Here is a 25,694-nt window from a genome sequence, read left to right as displayed (position 1 = left end):
GGTGAAAGAAGCTGGATGAAGCTCCCAGTCGTACAGTTCACTATAGACAAAATAGCTGTTATCAAAGAAAAGCTTAAGGTTGCTCAAGACAGACAAAAGTCCTATTCGGACAAATGCCGTAAGCCTCTAGAGTTCGAGGTAGGCGATAAAGTTCTATTGAAAGTTTCTCCATGGAAAGGTACTGCCCGGTTCGGCAAGAGAGGCAAATTAGCGCCTCGGTACATTGGACCTTATAAGATCATTAAAACGTGTGGGACCAGTAGCGTAAAAACTAGAACTACCGTTAGAGCTTGGCAATGTTCATGATACATTTCACGTGTCCAATCTTAAAAAGTGCATGGCTGATGACCCGACCGTCATTCCTGTTAAGGATGTTCATATAGACGAAGGGCTCGAGTTCACGGAAGAGCCCATCGAGATCATTGATAGGGATGCTAAACAGACTAGACAAAGCAGAGTACCATTAGTTCGTGTACGTTGGAGTGCTAGACATGGGTATAATGATACCTGGGAACGCGAGGACTTCATTAAGAAGAAGTAACCTCATCTTTTTGATCGGCAAGACTCTTAATTTCGAGGACGAAATCCTCCAATTTTGGTCCAATTTTGATATGAAATCGTGTTAATGATTAATGGATTTGTGTCTAAATGTGTTTAATAACATTTGTGTGAACAAATTTGGGTCATAACATGCTTTAATCTACAAAACCAAATTTTGAAAGTGAAGGAAAAACTTGTTCTTGATGTGCCACACCTTGTTCATGTAATAGATGGTCTTGAAATCGTTAAAAGTGTTAATGGTTAATGCTATTGTGCGTATATGTACAAGTTCTATGTTCTAACATGTCCCGGAATCGATCTAAATCTTTGTGCAATGTTCTTACTCCTGTTCAACCGTGTTTGGCACTTGGGACGATCCTGGAGGGGCGATCTTGAGCCCAAGATCGTCCTAGCCAGCCCTCATTGTTCATGGTTCCTGTTCGTTCGATCTTGTGTGGTGTTGTGATGTTGTTGGCACGTTTAATGGGTAACTAATCCTTTGGATTGGTTTGGCTCAAACACTTGTTCTTGTCCTTGGAATGGGACGATCTTGCCTTAGTCCTAGGACGATCTTGCCTCCTGTCCTCTAGGACGATCTTAATGCTTGTCTTCTTAAGACGATCTTAAGTTCATAAATACTAGAAATGATCTTGCACTTGATGTACACCTGAGACGATCTTGTACTAGACTAAATGAGACGATCTTGTATCTGGAACCCTTGGGACCATCTTGACTGACCTTGGGACGATCTTGGCTAGAAATGGGACGATCTTGAAGGGAAGCTAGGACGATCCTGCATCCAAAACCCTAAAACGACTTTGTACACTTACAAAACAACACGTACTTGTTCTTTATCATACCACACTTGATCCTTAACCACCAAATGAGTTCATAACATCATTATCAATTGGTTAAGCACATCAAAGGCTACGTACTAACACCAAAGCTAGCTCATAAGTCGATCTAAGACAACGTACAAAGTGTAAACCCTAATTAAGTACATTTAAGATATGTTCTACCTTGATTACTAAAGTGCAAGTTCTATGAGTAATTAAATCAAGTTCTAAAGGCTAAAGTTCATTATTAAAGACATGTTCAACTCATTAACACGATAAGTACTTATGTGTGAGTTCAAAGACATTCAGTTCGAGTCCAGTTCATGTACTTAAAGTTCATTTAAAACTCTTTTGAGTCAAAACGTTCAAAGATCTTCAAAGGATCAAATCATTAGTTCATCAAGGACACTTCAATGATTAAATATTACTTGAACTAATATATGTACTTATTTATGATCAATGTTATGTACTTAGGCATCCATCAAGACGTGCTTGGCTTGTGATAGATATAACTTATCTATCTCTGTACTTGTTCTCTGTGCTTGTTCTCTGTGCTTGTACCAGATCACTGTGAGTTCACTAATCGCCCTTTCGTACATTTTGTTCAAGTTCTTTATCGGGGACTGAAAAACATGAAAACTATTTTCGTACTTGTACATATGTTCTTGAACTATTTTACGAACCATATTATGAGCTTGATCTTGAACTACTTATGAAATGATTCTTAAACTATTTGGAAGAGTATTTAAGTCTTGAATGGGCAGGATCTTAAATACATTTATACTACTGTACTTGATTTTTATTATGTTCTAGTTCGTATATGTACTTGTTCAGTTTTTGTTCACTGCTATCAATTCATATCCCACAGTTCAGGGAATGAACCATAGGTAATTATGGACAGCGCTGTTTAGGGTAGGCCTACCCTCATTCTCCACAATTCAGGAGGATGCATATTACTTGTTCTTGTTCATGTCATTGTTCTGACATCGATCTTATTTAAAGTACTTGAGCTTTATGAGCTTACTATTACATTAAAGTTTAGTTCTGGCCAATCGGTTTAGCAATGACAACTTATACCTAAAAGTTCTTTATATGTTCTTGTTTAATTAATACTATTATAAAGTGCTTATGTTCAAAGTGCAGTTCTTGACCTAATTCATACTATTATAAAGTGCTTATGTTCAAAGTGCAGTTCTTGACCTAATTCTTACTATTATTAAGTACTTATGTTCAAAGTGCAGTTCTTGATCTAGTTCTTACTATCATAAAGTACATATTATTACAATGTGCATTGGTTCGACGTACAAAACTTATGATCTTGTTCTTATTATACATATATACGTATATGTAAACTAAAAGTACATTATGTGAATCTTACCAACTACTTTTATAGTTGACCTTTTAAACTTACATGCTTTTCAGGCTAGGTTCATAGTTCTTTAGCATAGGAGTCTTCCTTTCTAAGCCCATCCTTTTGGCGATTGTTCGAGCGTACAAGTTCAGGAGATATGAAGACCTTCCTTGCTACATCAATTCAAGTTCTGTTCTTAAAAAACAATTGTTCTGTCTTCCAGATATTGACTATTCTAAGTTCATTTATGTTCTGTAATAACGATCGTACTTTTGTTCTTTAATTATACTAATGGCTGTGTTGGAACTTGTATTGTGTGCAAATGTGCTTATCTGTGCATCCCGTGTATTCCACTTTAGCGGGGTGTTACACTAAATCCTAAACTTTTGGAATTCAAGTAATAGAAGTCACCTATTGGAATGATCACACCATCTCTACGTTTGTTATACAATGTAGACACATTGACTAGTCAAGAAATTAGAAATTCAAGTTAGAGACTATTATAAACTATCGGTTTTGGTGACAGATGTCATAATAAGAGATCTAAAATTAAGAAATAAGGGTATTTTGGGTATAACAAAGTGCTGAATTTCCTAAAATATGAGAGGTTAATGTGCTTTATATACTTTTATGAAAATAATAAGTTTTACATGTGTTTGATCACATGTAATTGATTTTGCAAATAGAGCCTGATATATAATTGTAATTTACGTAGAAATTTTTTATCTTTGCAAATAGAGCCTAATAGGAGTATCTACAAATCCCTTATATTAATATAAGAAGATTGCTTCTAGAAGGTTTTTTTTTAAAAAATCTGATGTGGCAGCCTGTCCCTTTTCCTGCCATACGTTTCTAGAAAACCTTACGTCATCATCCTACCCCAAAAATGTTTCACAACCTAAATCCTCTTCCCCCTTACAAAAAAACCTCCTGTGCTTGGGAAAAAAAATCAAAAAAAAACCCCACTCGATCCAAAAATACGCTCAGACCAGGACTCACTATGAACCAATCTTCCCTAATACAATCAAGCAAAAAATCCAAACAAAGAGGTTATCAAACCCTGAAAAATTAATTCGATTCTTATTAAATTTTTGTCTTAAACCTAAAAAGTCAAATTTCGATTCTTATTAAATTTTTGTCTTAAACCTTAAAAGTCAAATCGACACATTTGGGGGATTCTGCTTATATTTTCTATTTTAATTCTCTTTTGAGAATCTGCAAAGTTGGGATTTCATAGGTCATGAGGGCTACTCTGATTTATAGTCAAGTCATTTTTGGTCATTTCTATTGGTAAATGAGATCTTTTATATTAAGTTTTTAATGGGTTATTGATTTTTGATGCATATGTATTAATATGTATGTATATCTATATATATGCAGATAGAATTGAAAAGGGGAAATAAATGGACCCTGAAGTGAAGCTCCAGGATTCTATTGATTATGGGTATGTTTTTTTGTTTATTGTAATGCATTTATTTATTTAGGGATGTTTGTTGTTTGAATTTATCTATGTTAGTATTTAATACTTTCAAAATGCTATCTGTTTATAGTATTTTATAAGGAATTTGCAATTCCAAATAGCTAGGTGATGCCCGAATATCTTTAGGCAAATAAACATTTTAATACATTTAACATGTGTATTACTAAGTCTTTTTACTGATATCTCATAATCACTTTTCGACGTTTTGTTGATTGCCTTCAAAGCTGTTAATCACTTTATATGCGCGTACTTACACTTAATCAAATGGCAAATTGAATGGAATAGAAAAAGTGAATGGAAAACCATCAGGGTCTTATACTTTTATAGCTTTTTTATGTTCTTATATTAAGCTTCTTATATTAATATAAGGGATTTTGAATCGGAAGTTAGACAGGTGAATTTGCAATATGGTTCTTTTCAAATTGGGACTTCTTTTTTTATATTATTTCCAAAATGCTCAGCGAGGTGGAATTTCAGATACAGGAGCCTGTTGAAATCGAAAATGAAACACGTGTTTCACTCTTCGCTAAGATGCTAGGCATGACTCTCATCTCTTTTCATTCACTTAATTTCTGTTTTTACTAGCAATGGAAAATAGTATAGGACAATTTTGCTAATGATAATTCCATAAACTGCAGGCTCTTGGAATAAGCTTTATTATCATTGTAGAGAAATCCATGCCAGGTTGTGGTTTTATTTTGGTAATTGATTAAATAAATGTTGCAATCTTCATTATCATTGTAGAGAAATCCATGCCAGGTTGTGGTTTTTTATGAACCAACATGTGTTTGTTCATGTTGATCCGAAACACTTCTTAATTAAAATGATTCAGGAGGTTTGTAAATAGGCTGGATGGCTTTTTACCCGTTTGACCCATTTTGTTTTAAGCTATTTGTTGGTTTATTGGTTTAACCGGTTATGATGCAAGATTATCCTAAAACATTGGCCCCATCAGCAAGGGTTGGCTTTACTGTAACTACAGTGATTAGTTAGTTCATAGGTGTAAAACGATAATTTATCATTCACTTAATTGCATAAATTTGCAAAATTGCCTTCTAAGTTTATTAGTTTTTTGCAATTGTTATAAACACTTCTGAGTTCTGACTTCATAGGTGTCAGCTCCATGGCTTGCATACACACCTGTTAAGAACAATCCGATGATGCTGCAAAGGTAATAAAAGTCATTCTTATAATCCAGACAAGGTGACCCCTCACACCCTCTAATCCAGACACTTTTCCATCTACATGTGATTCCATCTTCTGTGGAGCTATTCCTATTTGGGAGAATACTGCAGCACATATGTTGTTTCTAAAGCATGCCATGTCAGCAACACCTGGCGTATTTTGGCCCATCTTTTAGCCTGGTTGCAAGGCCACTGACAATAACATTCTACGTGGACTATGACAAAAATTTGGGCCGGCTCTTATGATCCACGTAAGACATAATTTATTGGTAGAACTTTTTATCTTATATTTATTTATGTACTATCATAATCAAATATTCTTAACTTCCAAAATAATTCATATCAAATCTTTTATTTTCTTAAGTTATATTTATATAATATGAGGGACGTAAATTATTTTAGAAACAATCTATATTAACTTATATGATATATTATATATATGTACATTATTTTTTGGAAACAATCTATATACATACAAAGGATTCTGGAAACAATTAATTTAATTATTATATCTATTTTCTAACACAGATTCGTAGCTATCAAAACATATATTGTGTAAAACTTTAACAACTTAACAGATTTTTTTCTAAAAAAAAAATCTGTATCATCCCTATATAAAGAATACATTACGGGAATTGGTATTCACACACATCCATTCTTTCATTTACATTCTCTCAAAAAACAATACCAATTCCACATGGCTAATAATAATGACATTACTTTCATCAATACCATTAACGCAGAAACAGAAGGCTGCACAATTAAGGTGAAGATCATCCGCCTCTGGAAGCAGTCCTATTCAAACAATCCATCAAATACTGCGAGCATCGAAATGCTACTCATGGATGAACAGGCTTTATTGCGTGTTTGAATGCCTTATTTTATACGTTCTATACAACTTTTAGGTTAATTTCAAATTACTGTTACAAAAACTTATGTTACCGTTTTTCTCTCAACAATTACAGTCAAATAAGATCCAGGCTACCATTAAGAGGAATCTCGTAAGTATGTTTGATATGCTGCTTGAAGAAGGCTCTGTAAAAACAATATCAAACTTTGGTGTAACCAACAACAGTGGGAGGTTTCTTCTGACACATCACCCATGCAAAATCAACTTTTACAGACATACGTCAGTAAAAGCCTAAAAAGGTAAGACATATATTTGGTTATGGTGGAACAGGTAAGACATATATTTGGAAGACTTTATCATCGGCTATTCGTTCAAAGGGTGAGATAGTCTTGAATGTTGCATCAAGTGGTATCGCATCTTTACTGCTAGAAGGTGGCAGAACAGCTCATTCTAGATTCCGTATACCGATCAACATAAATGAGGATTCTTTTTGTTCTATAACTCCGGATAGTGATTTAGCAGCATTGATAGTAAAGACAAGATTAATTATTTGGGACGAGGCACCTATGATGCATAGACATTGTTTTGAAGCGTTGGACAGAACATTGCGTGACATACTTGCTTCATCATCTCGTGCTTCAGGTGATAAACCTTTCGGAGGTAAAGTAATTCTTTTTGGGGGTGACTTCCGTCAGATTCTTCCAGTTATTCAACGAGGCACTCGTGCACAAATTGTTAACGCATCAATAAATTCTTCTGACATATGGCGTCACTGTACTGTTTTAAGGCTAACCGAAAACATGCGTTTAAAGTTAGGGAGCCCACAATCATCACTCACTGAAGTCAAGGCCTTTTCAGATTGGCTCATACAAATTGGTGAAGGAACTATCGGAGATAACAATAAAGGCGGAGAAGCTGATGTTCAATTCCTGGATGATGTGCTTATCAAATCTGATGGTGATCATATTAAGGCCATTGTTGATGCAATTTATCCCAATATTAATGATCACCTTCATGAACCTGGATATTTTCGTGACAAGGCTATATTAGTTCCAACTAACGACGAGGTTGATCGCATCAATGACCATGTTTTGTCCCTGATAAAAGCAGAAGAGAGGACATACTTCAGTTCTGATCGTCCATGTGAAACCGAATCACTTGACGCCTTTCAACAATCTTTATATTCACCAGATGTTCTAAATGGATTTAAGATCTCCGGCACACCAAACCATAAGCTGCTTTTAAAACCAGGTGTTCCTGTTATGCTCCTTCGAAATATAGATCAGTCTAAAGGTTTGTGTAATGGAACAAGATTGCAAGTTGTGCGTATGGCTCCCCATGTCATTGAAGCAAAAATCATCTCAGGTTCAAATGTGAACGATGTAGTGTACATACCAAGGATGAAGATTACACCATCAGACATACGCATTCCGTTTAAGTTTCAAAGGCGTCAATTTCCTTTGGTTGTTTGCTTTGCCATGACCATTAATAAAAGCCAAGGACAGTCGTTAGCTCAAGTGGGTTTGTTTTTACAACGTCCGGTTTTCACACATGGTCAACTATATGTCGCACTTTCAAGGGTTACGACCAAATCTGGTTTGAAGGTCCTTATTGTCGATAAAGGTGGAAAAACTTCAAGCAAAACAACCAATGTCGTCTATAAAGAAGTGCTACAAAAGATTTGACATTTTCATATAATCAAGCTTGGTAATGTTTTCATAAATGTGTTATCTTTGAATGTCTCCATTTTAAACTTAGTCTTCTACTTTTCATACTTTAATTATCATTCAATGTTCACTTAAATTTCAGAGGTATTTTCCTGGATCACTGTAACTTCTTTTTTAAGTCTTGATATCTTCCATTAGGTGGTTGTTCAGAACTAAGGTGGGTGACTTTAGAGAAACGACTGAAACCATTGACACTCAAATAATGTTACCCTTTTTAGGATTTGTACATATTCTATACCGTTTTAGAATTATAATTAGAAGACCCGGGTTGAACCCAGGTTGATTAACTAGTAATATACTAAAACAAGATTGTAACATTCTTTATTCGACACATGACATAATATTTAAATGACATGTGTCTTTTTAATCTATTTTAATTATAAAAAAAATCTTACTTTTTAGAATCCATATATAATTAAACTTACTCTAAAATTAATTAATTAATCTTAATAGTGCTAGAATTAGAGTGAGTTATGAGTCGACTATATCTTATTTTTAGTGTATTAATTTATTAATTTAAGTAATGTTGTATCTATCTATCTACCAATAAACTAAAATAAGATTGACACGTTTATGAAATGACACATGGCGTAATTCTTGATCGATACGTGTCCTTTTAATTTATTTATTTTGTTTAATTAGTTTTTTTAACTGTATATAATTCAATTTTCTTATTAGATTTAAAATTAAACTCTAACTCTTGACTTATTAATAAAAAAAATACATTATAACCTTAATTGATCGATTTTTTTTTTCAATAGTAGATTGCTTTTTTTTCTTTCTCAATTCTTCAATTTCTATTACTTTATATTAATTATAGTAATAAGTTATTAACATGAAAACTTCAAAAATTTGAGTTTACGAAAAGAAATCACAAGGGTATATGTTATTATCCATTATGCTTACAGGTTCCAATTTTAATGTGTATTTAAAACTTTACGATAAATCCAAAACTCTAACTAAACATATAATATATTTATCATTATTGTTCATTATAATTTAGCTTCGATCATCGATTTACTATAACCACAATTTAATTCATATTCACGAATCATATATGAGCCATATTAAAAAAAAAATTATGATACAATATATATAGTTGTCGTACATCGTACGGGATATTGGGACTAGTATAATTATAATTCAGGTAGAAATTGTAAAAAATATCACATCTATCAATAAACTAAAACAGAATTATATCATTTATTCATTAACACGTGGCATCATATTAAAGCAACAAGTGTTCTTTTAGTCATATAGTAATTTAAAAACACCTATTAATTAATAATATAAATTATCTTTATAAATTCAGGATATTAGATAATTATCTGTATTCACTAAGGAACGTAATATAATATATTATTCGAATTTTTTTTTCAAATCCAATGTACCTATCAAAGTTGTAATCTAATAAGCCGATTGCCGATCATACCATTTTTATCTCAAATATATTCTGAAACATATCGTTAATTTTATTTATTACATTACATATTTTGAATCTTCACTATCTAATTTTCATAATTTGTTTATTTTGCAGAGTATAGTTTCTATCATTGTTGTTTTAGGATTAGGATATGTTCAAATGGTAGTTTAATATGACGATAAAATTAGTAATAATAGGTTGAAATTTAATTATCCGATGCATATAATTTACGTTAGTTATTAAAAATCACACATATTAAGTGGTATTATTTTCAAAAGGTTTCATCATATTATTATATTTTGGTTAATTTTCATATAACCTAAGAATTAATCACACCAAATATATTATCAATTCGTACCTCGCACCGGTAATAATACTATAAAATAATAAAATGGAAATCAAATGTTAATGCTATAGTAAGACGTACACATATTATAAAGCAAGTTTAACAAAACAATTATCTCATTTAAAAACAAAAATATCTACATATTATTATTATGTTGATTAACTACATTAAACTCATGCATAGCACGGTTCAAAAATAAATATTTATATAAAGTTGAGTTAAAAATAAAATACAATAACTAAGAATATGTTTTATTATATGAAAGCTTTATATATAAGCAAAAAAAAAAAATTTAGAGTTATTTGCATATTTGGTCCTTGTGGTTTGTATGTTTTGGCAGGTTCAGGACCTTTTTAAGTTTCATTGTACTTTTGGTCCCTATTTCAGAAACCTTTTGCAAATTTGGTACAAATTAAAGGTGGTTGTTAAATTGTCAAAATGAAATGAAGCTTGCCAAACTTAATGGTGTACACTGCTCCCAAGTTACCAGTCCGCGTTGTGCTCGATTAGAAAAAAAATACAACCACAATTCTAGCAAGTAATTTTGTTGTTCTTTATTACATTTGGCTTATAGCTCCATCCCTCTTTCCTTATATTTTTTGACACCTTCATTTCTTTCCTAGTCTTAGCGTTACCACCATTTGTCTTCATACTCCTATTATACATTATAGCCTTTTTCTTCCCACATGATTGGTAATCTGCTTAGAAAATTATCTCTGCACGGCCAAAATGCAGTTACGTTCAAGCACACGAGATCATGAAGCATGAAACATGCATTTACATAACCAATGTAAATTTACTTGCATACATATGATCATTTAATTGTTTCATATATACGCATACAAATGACTGTTGTCCATATGCTTATGCCTACTTATGCCCACCCTCCCAACGTAAAGTACATACCAACACTTACAACCATTTTATTTCGGTACAAACATATATAAATATGAATTAAATTGTACCCAACTATTTAGTGTCCATTTAATTATTTTACCATGTATGTAATCTATCAAGCATAATCAAATATAAAGTGTTGGAGACGCACATATGATCATCTTCGTAATTACCTTTTTAAAGAGTGTTGAGCACTTACACACTGATCACGTATAAACATCTCTACTAAAACACATATACACAAAACAAGCATATATAACTATGAATACACATATGATAATGAGCATATGTAGCTTGAAAAAAAAAGTCCACATTATCTTGTTCCATAACCATATTTCACATATACTCACACTGATCATATATGCACACAACAATCACATATAATCATGTCTACCAAAAAACATATACACACAAACAATCATACTTAACAAGAATGCACATATGATCATGAGCAAATATAGCTTAAAAAAAAAAAAAATCCAAACCTCATATTCACATAAGCTTACTATGATCACATATGCAAAGAATAATCATATATAATCATGTCGTCCTCACAAATATTCACAGTTAACTATAAATGCACATATAATCATAGTTGTCAACTCGTGACTCGTGATACGACTCGTTTTCCTGATTTTTGACGCGTGACTCGTATCGTGACTCGACTCGTAAGAGTCATGATATACATAATATATGTGTAAAAATACATATTATACGTGTAAAAATATAGTATTTTAAATATTTTTATGTATAAATATAATATTAAATTATCTAATAGATTTTACACATATATTTATAGTAATTTTTTCATAAAATAAATCATAATGCACCATAATTCCTTAAAAGTTACAAACTACAAGTTAAATTTTAATACTCCAGCAGTCCAGCCCAAAGTTATGGGCTTATAGCCCAAAATGCAATTTACCCTAATATATCCTTATATACACGTGTTGTATTTTGTAAAGTTATGTGACGGATGAAAAAGTCAGCCAATCGCCCCTAGCTACTTCTAACATACTAGATACCCATTTTTCTCTCTCTAAATCGATCTGATATAGGTTTCTTCTCCGAACCACCACCACATCATCCACCACGACCAAATCTTGCCCGCACATAGAGCTTCTTTTGTGACTCGACCGATTCACGATACGGGTCGATTCGGTCCGAGTCAGATCACGAATCGTTTGAGACATCACAAGTCAAAAGCTTGTCCGAGTCACCATCTGAGTCGTCTCTTTTTCACTGTAAGCTTAGTCGACTCGTACGAGTCGAATCGTGACTCGTACGAGTCTAACAACTCAAAACTTGCTGAATGACCGCTCAAAACTGTTGAAATACAGCTCAAACTTGCTGAAAAACTGCAAAACAACTCAAAAACTTTGAAAAACATCTCAAAACTAGCTGAAAAACTTCAAAACGGCTCTATAATGCTGGAAAAACAGCTCAAGACCGCCGAAAAACTGCAAAACAACTCAAAAATGCTAATACAACTCAAAACTTCTGAAATACAGCTCAAACTCTTGGCGATACACCACTAAATGTGCTTTATAGTATTGTACTATACAACACAATAAAGAATATTTGGTGGTTTATTGTCAAAAACTGGTGGTGTACAGATTACTACCCATTACTAATATTTTGAAGTTTCCGTTTTATCGAACATATTATTCAATAAAAACATTGTGCATGTAAATTATTTCTCTTCATATTTTATTTATTGTTATAAATATGAACATGAATGAATTGTAATAAATGACGTTATAAATAATAGCATAACAATAAAATAAATAAATCCGTTTTATCGGACATATTATTCTATAAAAACATTATGCATAGAAATAATGTCTTCTTATTTTATTTATTGTTTTGTTATTATATGTTTACATATATTACGTACTTATTGTCAAGCATTTTAGGGCTAATTGATTAAAAAGTATCTCAACTTGTGACTTTATACTTTATTGAGGTCAAAACAAAAAAGTGTCCTATTTCAGAGAAAAAAAAACCCGACAAAGGGCCTGTGTTCAAGTTACCGGTCATTTTGTTATTTTTTATTTCATTTTGTATTATTTAAATAAATGTATTAATAATGTGTCTTGCCAACTAAGATGTCATGTCACTTTCTTCATCCCAATTTATTCAACATCACCAACCACTATGACAACCTATCCTATCAAATCATCATCTACCATTTTTTCCGGTAACATCATCTTTTCCAGCCATCTAATATTCAATCATTCTACTATTAGCATAAACATAATTATACATAAAAAAAATCCACTATATAGAGCTATAGGCATCCATCAATCCATCTATCAATCATCTAATACTTAAGAATTTTCCATTTATCTCAATTGAAAAAAAAGGATTTGATGTTTCAAAATTAATCACCGCTCGTAACCACTACAACCACCACTGTCAGATTTGTTATGACTAGATCTGGAAAAAATGAACTATATAGACATCTATGTATATTTTTTTTTCACAAAATTAAACCGACTCATGAACTGCTTCGATCTGTTTCAATCAAATCCTTGATCATATTCACGTACCTAGATATATCTTTCTGATATGGGCTTCAAAATCCACATTTCGAAAATATATCACAGCCGGCTTCAAGATCACCGCCATCACAACTGATTTCAAGATCTCCGTTGCAAGGTTTAAGGGGTTAATAGTCTTTGTGACATGGTGGTAGGCAACAAAAATTTTCTAGCATCACCGTCACAACCATCACCGCCGCCTTATTTCTGGTAACAAACCCTAATCCCCAATTAAACAAATATCAAACAAAACCCATATCATAAAATCAAAAAATATCAATTCATCTATGTATTACCAGGTGAGTTTTGCCAGTAACCAAAGATAACCAAGAAGAATGATGTCGGTAGATGTGGCAGCGCAGTGGTGACCTTCACGGCGGCGCCACCGCGTTGTGGAGGTGGTCGCAGAGGTGGAGTTGGGTGGTATTGGGGGTTTGATGATTGCCCTTTGTTGCTGATGATGAGGAGGTTATTTTTGTAGCATTTTGAGGTATACATCATTTTTCCGGCGAAATGAACGGAGGTCTAACGGTTTTGGTGGCCGGAATCTGAAAAAGGAAAGAGATGGGGGAAAGATCTGATTATAATCCTAGAGGAAAGTTATTTGTAGTACATGTACTTTTTATAGTACATGTGTAACTACATGTGTAACTTAACTTACACACTTCTTCTTTCTTCTTCCTTCCATCTCTGACCACCACCACCACCACCATGATCATCTCCGACCACCACCATGATCCTCCGGCGACGGCGACCATCTCCGGCGAGACTTACACATGTGTAACTAACTTACACATGTGTAAGTACAACTTTTTTTTTTTAGCATTTTAGCGTTTAAAATTTCTAGGTTTTTTCCTTCGCGAGACAACCACCACCAGCCAGCATCATTTCCGACCACCCAGCGACTGCGCCAGCAGCAAGGGCGGAGCCCGTACCGTAGGACACTGCCACCATCTCTTGGATCGTCGCCCATCAAATTCATATGATTCCCATATGCGTCCCTTAACGGTTAAGTTTAGAACGGATAAGGGCCTCTGGCCCGTACCGTATCCACCCGAAAACGAACCCGATTCTCGCCGGAAAAACTTACACAAGTGCAAGTTGTAGTTATACATGTGTAACTCTCGCCGGAGATGGTCGCCGTCGCCGGAGTATCATGGCGGTGGTCGTAGATGATCATGGTGGTGGTCGGAGATGGAAGGAAGAAAGAAGAAGAAGTGTGTAAGTTAAGTTACACATGTACTATAAAACGTACAAATACTACAAATAACCCACCCCTATAATCCTATATATAATATATATATATATATGTATTATATCTATTATTAAAAGATTGAAACTAGAGGTATACGTATGTTTATATGTTTGTACTGGGCTGCTACTCCTTTTTTGTGAGTTTTGGCATGATGTGAATGAATTAATTTTCGGAAAAAGAAACTATAATTAAAAAGATAGGGTTAGGTGGAGTCCTATTGTACACACGGATGCCAGGTAAGTGTTAACCATCTCCATGTCATGTCTCAACCGGTAAAAGCCCAACATAGTTGTTTTTGCGGATTTTTTTCCTCACAATAGGACACTTTTTTGTCTTGACCTCAGTAAAGTAAAAAGTGACAGTTAGATACTTTTTAATCAATTAGCCCAACATTTTACAAAGTTAAAGAAGATGAATATGAAAATGATTAATATGAAATAAAATTTGTTAATAAAGTGGAAAAAAAGTAATATAAAAGAAAGAAACAAAATGTTTAATCTAATAATTCGCCCCTAATTTGGAAATCTCAAACTCTTTTTATTTTTCCCTCTCATTAAAGATTCCTTTAATGAAAAGTCTATAATATCCTTTGACGTAAAATTACTTAAAATCAAGGAGTCAAAGTCATAAAATTATACCCATTTCTCTAATATATATATATATATATATATGGAAAAGGGAATATAAGGTTGTTCGACACCTAATTTTAGGTGTGGAACCCCTCATATACTAATATTTTATTATTTATTGTTTAATGAATCAATGTCTGGGGCTCATGATTTTTATGGTTTAAAAAATTAATATGTGAATGTCCGGCATCTAAACATAGTTACCTAACAGGCTTATATTCCCGTTCCCCATATATATATATATATATATATGGTTAATGTGACAAAATACTTTATAGACCTTATTACAAGGTACACATCGAGTTTACAAGGAAAAAAACATGATAATCTATGATGTTAACGCGGTTTGCTTTCTTGAAATGTCATACTAGTACTGGAGTAAGATCCCCAGTCACTAATACTATATGGAATCAATGGGACATCATAAAGATCAGATGGCTCGACTTCTAGGATCAAGCTTCTAGCCTCCTCATGTGTATGGTTTTGGCTCCATTGATGAGTCTTGAACCTTTTTAAGCCCTCTAATTCCATTGCCACTTCTTTCATAGTTGGTCTATCATTGCCATGTAAACTAAGACATCTCTTTACTAGATCACCCATTACTTGTAATTGTTCAAGGGTTCCTTCGCGTAAAACTCGTGGTTCAACAATTTCAAATAGGCGGCTTTCCTTCACCGCCTTGACAAAGTATGTTGCTAAATTCTTTTCTTCATTAGTTCTATCAGCGGAAAGTGGCTTTTGCCCGGTTATGAGTTCCGCAAGGACTACTCCAAAGCTATATACATCACTCTTATCGGTTAATTGGCTCGTGTGAAAGTATTCAGGATCAAGGTACCCTAGTGTACCTTGAACTAGAGTAGTGACTTGATCATGATCCAAGGGGACTAACCTCGAAGCACCAAAATCAGAAATTTTGGTGGTGTAGTTTTCATCTAGTAATATATTTGTAGATTTGACATCTCTATGTATGATAGGCATGCCGGCTTGTGAATGAAGGTATCCAAGCGCACTTGCAGCTTCAATAGCAACTCTTAACCGATTCTCCCATGATAACCAACTCGTTCCACCCGATCTATGATGGATGTGATAGAAAAGAGTATTGTTAGAGATGAACTCATAGACAAGTACTGGGACCTCCTCTTCCAAGCAACATCCTAAAAGCTTGACAACATTTCTATGAATGACTTGTGTGAGGATCAAGACTTCATTGATAAATTGTTCTGCTTGTGTCCCATCTACTAGTTTAGATTTCTTTACTGCAACGACACGCTTATCAGGCAATATTCCTTTATACACTACACCATAACCACCACACCCCACAATTTGCTTCTCAGAGTAGTTGTCAGTAGCTGTCCGAAGCTGTTCTGCAGTAAACATAGTCACTGAATCACTAGTCCCTGGTGTATTGAGCTTTTGTTTCAAAAACACACCGCCGTTTTTCTCAAAGAACTTTTCTCGTAGTTTGATTAGTTTCCTTTTCCTTAGGCCAAAGAAAATCCCGATCAATCCAGACAGTATAGCCACCAAGCCAAATACCAGAGCTTCATGAAAGGAGAAGAATGTCACAAAATATTATATTTTCCAATAACTTAATTCTTTTTATTTGAAACTCACACTTCGTTTATCTTGTGACCAATTTTACTTTCAGTTAACACTTTTGTAGAGATTAGTTGCGCCTTTTGTATGTCAATAAACTGAAAATTTGGTTTTATTCAAGTATATTGTGCTTCCGTTTATTTTTAATTCCCTAAAAATCATAAAGGATATTGAGAAATATTCAAGGATTTCTCGTGGAGTCAACAATTGATGGATGAAGTAAGGAGAAAGTGGCTTGGAAAAACATTCATAAGCGAAAGAATGAGCAATTGGTTAATTGGCATCATGTTGTATGGTTTCCTTGGTTCATATTTAAAGATACATTTGTTTTGTGGTTGGCAATTTAGGGTCGATGGGTAGGATAATGAGGGTGGAACATCGCTGTGGATTGAAATGTGTTTCTTTTTTAAGATGTGCAGACTCTCATTCACATTTGTACTTCCAGTATTCGCTCAAGTCAAGGATGAAATTTTGTTTAGAGGGCTGCAAATGTTCTTTTTGCTGCTTAGGACAACGGTCAAATGAGTCATGAAAAACGGGAGTACTTCTATATGCGTGCATCAGGATTGATGTTCTAGTTTTGCAGCTGTGTATGTGGTTGTGGTGAATTTCTCGGCATGTATTAAGCTGACACTATTGTTAATTTGTTTGAGATGTTACACGTTTTGCCAAACAAAAATAAACCGCAATTTCATGCAGTTGCGAAAGAAAGTTAACATATATATATGAACAATTACCTAATGTAAATACCATCACCGGAAATTTTGAGCCATTAGAATTATTAGGTTGACAACCATCTTGTGTATCTGCATTACCCGTGTATCCTGGCAAACATTTACAAGTGTAACTCCCTTCTGTGTTGATGCAAACCCCATAACAGGAGATGTTGCTATTAACATCACACTCATTGATATCTAGCAAAGAAAAATGTCGATTACAAATTAACAAGTATGTCGCGGGTTTTGGACACATACTACATAGTAAGAGATATAATGTATACAAGTGATTTGAAATTTATGCAATTATAGCTCGAAGTATATACTGTATACATATACACTTCTAACCTTAGAAAATGCTTTAATTGTGTATCCAACTTTCAAATATTGGGTCATAGTTTTGTTAACTTATGGTGACATTTTTGGATATCACGTGACGACTTATGTGAGTGATATAGTAGCAAAATACAAACGGATACATATATGAAATTTGGATTCACATAATAGATATGAAAGTGCTCTAATTTTAATCCATTTGCTAGTAAAGTATTTAGATTAGAGATAAATTTCCATATAGTTGTCAGTAGACTCAAAATTAAGTTGAATCATACCATGGCAGCCTGGATCAAGATAAGGATTCCCCTGGTAACCTTTATTGCAGCTGCAACGATATCCACCAAAATCTATCTCAGTACACGAGCTGTTTCCTTTGCACACATTGGCCTCGACACAGCTCTGGTTGCTTTCAATTACCCACTCTAACACAGTCGGAACATCGGATGATATCCTAGAATAAAACTCGGTTGCATTAGACAGATCATCTACACCACGAAACTGAAAACTCGTTTCCTCACCAAGAAATGCAAAACCACAACGATTAAATTCAAAGACTCCTGTATGGTTTGTTAAGGAAAGAGTGTCAGAAGCATATCTTTTGAGACCCCTTGGTATAGATGCCTGACAACAACCGATTCCTGAGCAAGTCCCATTAAGGACATCTGCAGGCTTGTTACATAATCCGTAACAGCTAGTAGAGAAGTTACCCCCATTCCGATCTGCCCCTGTGATTAGGGCGACATCATCACACCCAACGACCGTGAACTTATTCTTTTGGGAAAAGACAAAAGGCGTCGTCCTTAAGTTAGTCCACCCGCTATTGTTACTTGTCACGCCTCCAGATTCGTTGTAGCATCTGAAAGTAACAGAAATATCAGTAGACCACATTTCAAAACCTGAAATTTTGGATATTTGTATGTTTCCTGTTTTAATGAATAGCCTTGGGGGGTTGTAAGTTGAGTTGCAGGTCATGTCAAACGTCTTGTCCAGTGAACAACCTGAACCCACACCGATACCAAAAGGATATGGAACCGTCAAATTCCCACATCGTGTTTTGCAGCCTGGCTTGGCTATGTTTTCAAGGGGACTTTGAATATTTTTGGCTTCAGCCGTTGGCAGTGATGCCAATGACAATGGTACATTAGATAGCAGAAGTGTGAAAAGAAGAAGCATGTTGGTACTCTCTTGTTTTTAATTAACAAAACACCGTACAAAATGATTTACAGAATTATACGCTAGGAGCACTATATAGAATGCTTGCAATTTGTAATATATATAGTTTTAAGTCGTTGTTTTAGAAAGTAAACCTTTTAAAAATAGTTTAAAGTAGTTTTCTAGGAAAGGAGCAATCCTGTAGCCAAACACGCTGGGGACTTGTCATACATGAAAGGCGGTCGTGTTAAAGTAGTTGATATTGAAAGGTAAACGCTGCATATTTTTCTTTTTCCAAAACCGGAAATGACTTAAAATATTTCAATTTGTGTATTCAGTTTCAGTAATTGTCAATTCTGAATAATTAATGCAAGTTTATGTTTAGGTGATGGTTAGTACTTAGTACTCTGAGGCACTTGACAGATGTGGCTGGCATCTCGATGGTGTCTTCATGATCTCCATCTTAGTTTTGTTTTATGGTCTCCCTCTTCAATTCTAAAAGTACCGGGTATGGGGTGGGCGTCCTGTCAGCGTTGTCGACATCGCACATCGGCTCCAAACCCTTACCCATACTGGCACTGTTTAGCATCAGGTCGTGGTCGACATGTCAGGGTTCTTTCATCGACTTTTGCATTGAGATATAACTTTACATTGGAGATGTTTTATAAATGATAAGCAATAGTACCTGTGCAATGCGGCGGTGAGATGGTAGGGGTGATAGGTCATAGAGGTGATAAGTCATAAAGTACGATAGCCAAATGACTTAGCCGTATGGGTTCCGTACTCGGATTTTAAAATCGTCGAAAGTATATCGAATGAAATCTCTAATGAAAGAGCATGAAATTTTAAGAACACCCATACAATTTTTATAATATATCGATATACGGTTTTGAGATAAAAGATTTTTAATAAATTAGAGAAATAAAATAATTTATGAAGCAGAGAAAAAAAAATGAGTGTTTGAGATTTGAGGAGAGAGAAAAAAATGAGTGGTTGGGATTTAAGGGTATTATAGGTATATTAGGTAGAGATGTTTAAACTAGTGAATAAAGAAGAAAGGTAATTTAGGTAGTTCAAATCATCTTTTGGGATTTTAAAAAAAGGCAAAATGCTTTATAAGATAATATAGATAATAGCAAAAAATTTAGCAAACATCATATAAATGTATAGTAGATCAACACGAAACTATCTTAAAAACTAAGGCCATCAATTTAATATTTCTATTATTAATCAAAAGTCAGTGTTTTAGTTCTGGAAGGAGGAAACTTGAAGCGTTAAAATTTTTTAAATCACATATGTTATTTTCCTTCCTATTTGGGAATTAAACATTTGTACGATATCATCAGACTTTGACTGCAGGGCTAAAACACAATAACACGACGACATATTATCCATCTGAACAGCCCAATTCTCAGGGCTAAAACACAATAACCTGAGATCTCTTAACAAAAACAAAGTGTCTTATCTCACCGTAACAAAAATTAGCTAGTGGTCATTGGCATGGCCTTACAACTAATTGCAAACATTTTAGAGTCCATATAATGTCTAAAACAACTACGCATCTGCACACACAAAAATTGACTTACTCAAGAATACAGCGTATAGTAAGTAACACATTTGGGACAAATGCATTCCAAACTTCATACTTCCTACATTCAGACCAACACTTTCAAGGGGAAAATAAAAAAAAGCCATCACTGTCTATGTCACTATTTAGAAAATGACTTGGCAAGTAAAAAATAATTGTTTCGAAGTTTCACTTTCAAACAATATGTATTTGGTATTGAAGGATTAAATAACTACTTACAGTATGTTGTTATCCAAAGACTTTTCCAATCATCTGACATTTTTTTTAAAATATACGATTGAAATGTTAGATTGCATAACCAATGGGTATGTTTTTGCGTTAGGTTGGTACTCTATACTTTATACACCTTTTTATGGCTCAAGTGATTAACGAGGAACACCAACAAGCTCTTGATCTAATGATCTTACGGGAGGTGAAAGGTTTTGCCTCCACGGAAGTCGTAAGTTTAAACATGAACTTTGACGTTTAATTAACTAACTTGGGAATATACTAGCTACTAAGGCCGGTGCTTATAACGTCCAAAATGGTGCGTCTTTGAGCATAAGAACGCTAGATGTTGTCCTTGATGAGAGTCCTAGCCTAAGAGTCTTCACCAAAAAGTTGGAGGACGCACGGAGTGGAACCAAAGATGGCAATATTAAAAGGAAATAGAAGAAAAAGTGCTTCTTATTAAACTACAAAGTTATAAATTAATTGATTATGTGTGGAAGAAATTGTAAGAAGTTTTTCTTATAGAGAAAGGGAGTCCTGGAGAGTCGTAGATGATAGTGGCACTGAATTGGCAGGCAAGAACCTCCAACACTCCACTCCTTATAAGCTCTCGCAACTTACAACTTTTGATTAACACTCATTGTTTAAAAAACATATGTGTGATGATACAAGACTTGGTAAATTGAAAGTGTCAAAGATGAGAAATTATCAAAGTCAACAGATTGCTCTTGTCCAATTATCTTTTAACTACTTACTTTAAAAATATATTTTCTTAACTGCTTCTACTTTAAATATTATATTAGAAGATCAAATCGTATAATCAATGGCTATGTTTTTAAGTAAGGTTGATATTTGGTGCATCTTTTCATGACTTATGTGTAAACGATTAAAAACTTGGTAAATTGGAAGCATCAAAGTCGAGAGATTATCTATTCTTATTTTTATTTACTTGTGTTTTAATTTAATCGTATAATCTGTAGTAGTGAGTTACACAGTTCAACATCATCACAGTCTTGTGTTTCCTCGCATTAACTTATTTTCTCTAAGGATGTGTTTTGTAATCTCGAGTCATCATTGAACTAAACTGTTTAGAATAGTTTATTTTCTTTTTCTCTCTTTTCTCTGTTTCCAAGCAGACTTCTAAGTTTTCATTTCAATCAATAGTTAACCGTTAAATTTATAGTTTGGCTGTGTACTTTGATTGTTTTATTTATTAAACTTTGTATATCCACTTTTTTTTACATAGTTTTCTGTTAGTTTAGCTGTTATATATTGTTGAGATAACTACCGGGCTTTTTGATTTTCTACATAATAATTCACCGTAAATGACAAGCAATAAAAGATTGTTATACCGAAAGTGAATAGTCAAACCATAAACCCTTTTGAAGAGACATACAAATGGACTTTTCAGAAACAATTTGTAAATTAAACCATAACGCAAACAAAATACCCATTTTCAGTCGTAGAGGATAGCCAGAACAATAAAACTAAACCTAATACTATTAAGACAATGAGCTTAATGTCAAAGGAGAAAAAAAAGAATGCAAGAAGATAAGCTATATAAAATACCAACTTATGAACTCGGCCATGGCAAGAGCAAGTCTGACCGACAAAGTCCCTAGTCCACGATGTAATGCTTTGTTAAAGGTTGTTCCTGTATAAAAATTAAAAAAGAAAATCATTATTGAAACATAATTAAGATAGCCTATGCGTATAGTTAAGTTATTTAAAATGCTACATTAAATTCAATAATCATTTCTTTTATAACTTTTTATCTAATATATCTAAATTCTCATAGAGACGGACCTATTTTTATATAAATGCTTTGAGGATGAAACATGTATTTCTTAAAAATCACGGGACGAAAATTGCACTTTTCCCTTAAAAATATGACGTGTTATAAGAAAAAAATAAATAACTAATTAATCATTAACAAAACGTTGGATCTTTACCGCTCGCAGCATGCCACCAAGAATGTAAGACCCAAAACTCTTACACTCGCATTGTGAGTCCTAGGTGTTACATCGTGAGCGTAGTTAAGTTGTGATACTTTGTATATTATTTAGAAAACATGAAAATAGACGTAAACAGAGCATTATAATGTAATAACTTATAAACCGAGTAATATGCTTTTACCAAAAGATTACATTTGGAGGATCGACTTCACGATCAAACTTAGGATTATAATGTAGTAACTTGTAAACGAAAAGAAGCCAATTGAACAATTTGTTTTCACGAATTATATGTAAAACAAATTATAAACTAAACAATAACATGTTTGCCTATTATAAAAACAACAATCACCTATTACTTTAACACAAGATAGTTATTTTCCGTGGATCTAACTAAACAATGGACATCTTTAGTTATACAATCAATTTTAAGTTTGCATGATGCAACCCAATTCATTTTTAAAAAATAGTATAATAAAAAAAAATATGGATAGACCCGATGGATTAATTACACTATTGTCGATTTTAAAAATATAAACAAATAAAATAATCAATGAAAAATATACCATGTAGATGCAAAATCAAGATTGGAAAATAGCAATAGATAAAGAAATGATGTATAAATAAACTAACCTCATCTTTTGGATTTTTCATAGTGATTGAATAGTTTTAATAAAAGTCATCAAAATTAAAACCTCCAGATCCATAAAACTAAAAGGATTTGAAACTATCTATTGTTATTCGTAATTGCAGACACTAATTGATTCGAATTAAGTGTTGATTTCTTTCCTTTATATGTTATATAATAAAATATGCATATGGATTTGCAACTTAAAAGAATACTCATTGAATTGTTAATTACCGTTGATTTAAAAAAATAAACAAAATTCATGGTAGTTCAAGTGGCAAATCAATCCACATGATAGGTTCTAGGCTCGGCTCCGACATTTTTTTTATTAAAAGACAATTAAGACTTATATATAGAGAAGTGGACACTCCACATCAGCAAATAAGTTGTCTACGTGGCTGCTGGCATGTCATTCAGATTGTTCTGGTAATGCCACATCAGAAATTGCTGACATGGCGGGCTAAGAGAGCGCCAAGTAAGCGCTTTCCGATAGCTCTTTATATATATACTAGGTCTTTTACCCGCACGATGTGCGGCTAGTTAAAATATCGTGAATGAAATATAATGTTTAAAGAAAATTTAAATTAAGGTGGATAACTTAAGAATGCTAGGATAACTTAAGAGTTTAAATTAAGGTTGATAATGTGATTTAGTTATCATATATAGTTTTGATGTGTTGTTTATTTTTGTAGCCATATGAATAAAAATTTAAAAATAATATCTAACGTTACAATCTACGAAGTATAAAATAAGCAAGTAAATAACATAAAGAAAGAAAAACTCATATTTATTACTCACAAGAATGAGTGTATTTAGTTCTTTTATATAATGACATTTCAAAAAATTATTATTCATCGAGTATCTACAATATCTAGTTGTTAATGAAAATGTAAAAAAAAAAAACATATATATAGAAAAATTATCAATTTCAAAGAACAATGAACAATTTTATATAAACATATGTAAGCTCAAACTATATTTCAATGGTCTTAAAAACATTATGTTTGATATCTGTATATATCACGATTATGTATGTATTAGTGAGTGGACTTTCTAAATATTCATGGACTCATATCCACCATCATTTTTGTTAATATATAAGGACACGTGATTTAAACATCCGGTAACTAAATTTATTCTTATTTCGTATAGATTTAAAATTTCGTGATTAATGAAATTTAGATTTTAGAATATATAGTTTCTTTATATCTTTATCTATATTAATTAAAAATAACCAAATCAAAAGAAAAAAAAATCAAAGGATACGGAGTATTGCATTGAATGCATAGTTAACAAATCAAATAATATCTTATAAATATTGTAAAAAAAGTATGTAGATGACACATAGGATCAATGTTAGGTCCAGATTTACTGGACTCGCTCCAGACGTGACTACTGGAGCCCTCTGAAGATTTGTTCAGAAATTATGTGAAGACCAGTGAACAACTTACTTGTATAGGAATCTGGATTCCACTAGATTTGTTCACTGGACTTCACTCCAGTCAAGATCTTTCCACTGAAGAACATTCTCACTGAAGTCTGAAGAAAGAAGTCTGACAAATAGCGGAGCTCACTGGAAGACTTACCGGATCTCCTGACTGGAGTCCTTGTCAGTGTTCTAGACCTTACAAGTCTGAACACTGATTACGAGGAATTGACTTTATGCCTTTACATGCCTTTACCCGGACAATCCATTTGTCCTTTGTTAAAAGCCTTACACGCATGTAAAGGTGGTTGGTTAATTAGAAGATAAGTCACTATCATATAACTTTATTCTTGTACTTTAATCAATGCATTTAAGGAATTAAAGTAATTTCCTTAAATGCATGTAACCATATTTGTACGGAAAAAAGAATATTATATTCATTCTTTTGCCTATAAATACCAAGTCACTTCCTCGTCCAAATTACATACTTTTGCAATTTGGTGTCTTTGCTCAAATACTCTCGATCTAAACAGTTATACTTCACAACTTTAAGTATTTCGATCAAGGAGTTTATTTAGCAAAATTAGATCACTTGTAATTCATAGGTTGTTTAGATACTTACTTTGTAATATCTTGTTCCGCAACAACCTTGTATTTTATTTAACATCAATAAATAAAATACACTTGAAAATTACATTGTGTCTCACCATTACTTTACTTGCTTATCTTTATACTGCTTAAGTACGTATTACGTTATATATATTCTTGCATTTATATTTATCGTAATACTAGTCCAATCTAGTGCTTACTTGACGTTTCATACTAGTCCTATCTAGTGATTACTTGACTTGTTGTATTCTACACTTGTGGGTTAAACCATCGAGTGAGGGACTTCACAATTAATCCTATGTGGCAATATTATAAGCTAGTTTGAAGTTGGGGAGGCTCTAGAATCGTCTGGTTAACTACTGTTTTAATAATTATATAGATATAAAGATTATACTTTAATCGAGTTAAAAAAAATATATT

At 33.3% G+C, this 25,694-nt stretch overlaps 2 protein-coding genes across 2 annotated transcripts; one reads left to right on the top strand and one right to left on the bottom strand.

The window, feature by feature from the left end:
• The first annotated feature begins 337 nt into the window (after nucleotides 1-337).
• LOC122604291 (ATP-dependent DNA helicase PIF1-like) lies at nucleotides 338-7,926 on the top strand. Its single transcript, XM_043777178.1, has 5 exons — nucleotides 338-472; nucleotides 4,846-4,908; nucleotides 5,320-5,378; nucleotides 5,476-5,546; nucleotides 6,572-7,926. The coding sequence occupies exons 1-5, from the start codon at nucleotides 338-340 to the stop codon at nucleotides 7,924-7,926; spliced, it is 1,683 nt and encodes a 560-aa protein (XP_043633113.1).
• A 7,471-nt stretch (nucleotides 7,927-15,397) lies between these two features.
• LOC122604290 (wall-associated receptor kinase 5-like) lies at nucleotides 15,398-18,882 on the bottom strand. The gene is made up of 3 exons (XM_043777177.1): nucleotides 17,985-18,882; nucleotides 17,395-17,571; nucleotides 15,398-16,602 (listed from the first exon to the last, which is right to left on the bottom strand). Exons 1-3 carry the CDS (start codon nucleotides 18,880-18,882, stop codon nucleotides 15,398-15,400), a joined length of 2,280 nt encoding a protein of 759 aa, XP_043633112.1.
• Between the last annotated feature and the right edge of the window lie 6,812 nt (nucleotides 18,883-25,694).

The sequence above is a fragment of the Erigeron canadensis genome, chromosome 6 (assembly GCF_010389155.1).
Source record: "Erigeron canadensis isolate Cc75 chromosome 6, C_canadensis_v1, whole genome shotgun sequence".
In the NCBI taxonomy this organism is placed as follows: domain Eukaryota; kingdom Viridiplantae; phylum Streptophyta; class Magnoliopsida; order Asterales; family Asteraceae; genus Erigeron; species Erigeron canadensis.
The sequence above is the reverse complement of the archived record's forward strand: the minus strand, read 5'-3'. Positions and strand labels throughout refer to the sequence as shown.

Coding starts and splice junctions, on each gene's coding strand:
- LOC122604291 (XM_043777178.1), top strand. CDS start 338: ATGGCTGATGACCCGACCGTCATTCCTGTTAAGGATGTTCATATAGAC. Junction 4,909..5,319: donor CAGGTTGTGGTTTTATTTTG/GTAATTGATTAA, acceptor CTGACTTCATAG/GTGTCAGCTCCATGGCTTGC. Junction 5,547..6,571: donor CCATGTCAGCAACACCTGGC/GTATTTTGGCCC, acceptor ATGGTGGAACAG/GTAAGACATATATTTGGAAG.
- LOC122604290 (XM_043777177.1), bottom strand. CDS start 18,882: ATGCTTCTTCTTTTCACACTTCTGCTATCTAATGTACCATTGTCATTG. Junction 17,572..17,984: donor TCTTGATCCAGGCTGCCATG/GTATGATTCAAC, acceptor TTTCTTTGCTAG/ATATCAATGAGTGTGATGTT. Junction 16,603..17,394: donor GGTGATGGTATTTACATTAG/GTAATTGTTCAT, acceptor CCTTTCATGAAG/CTCTGGTATTTGGCTTGGTG.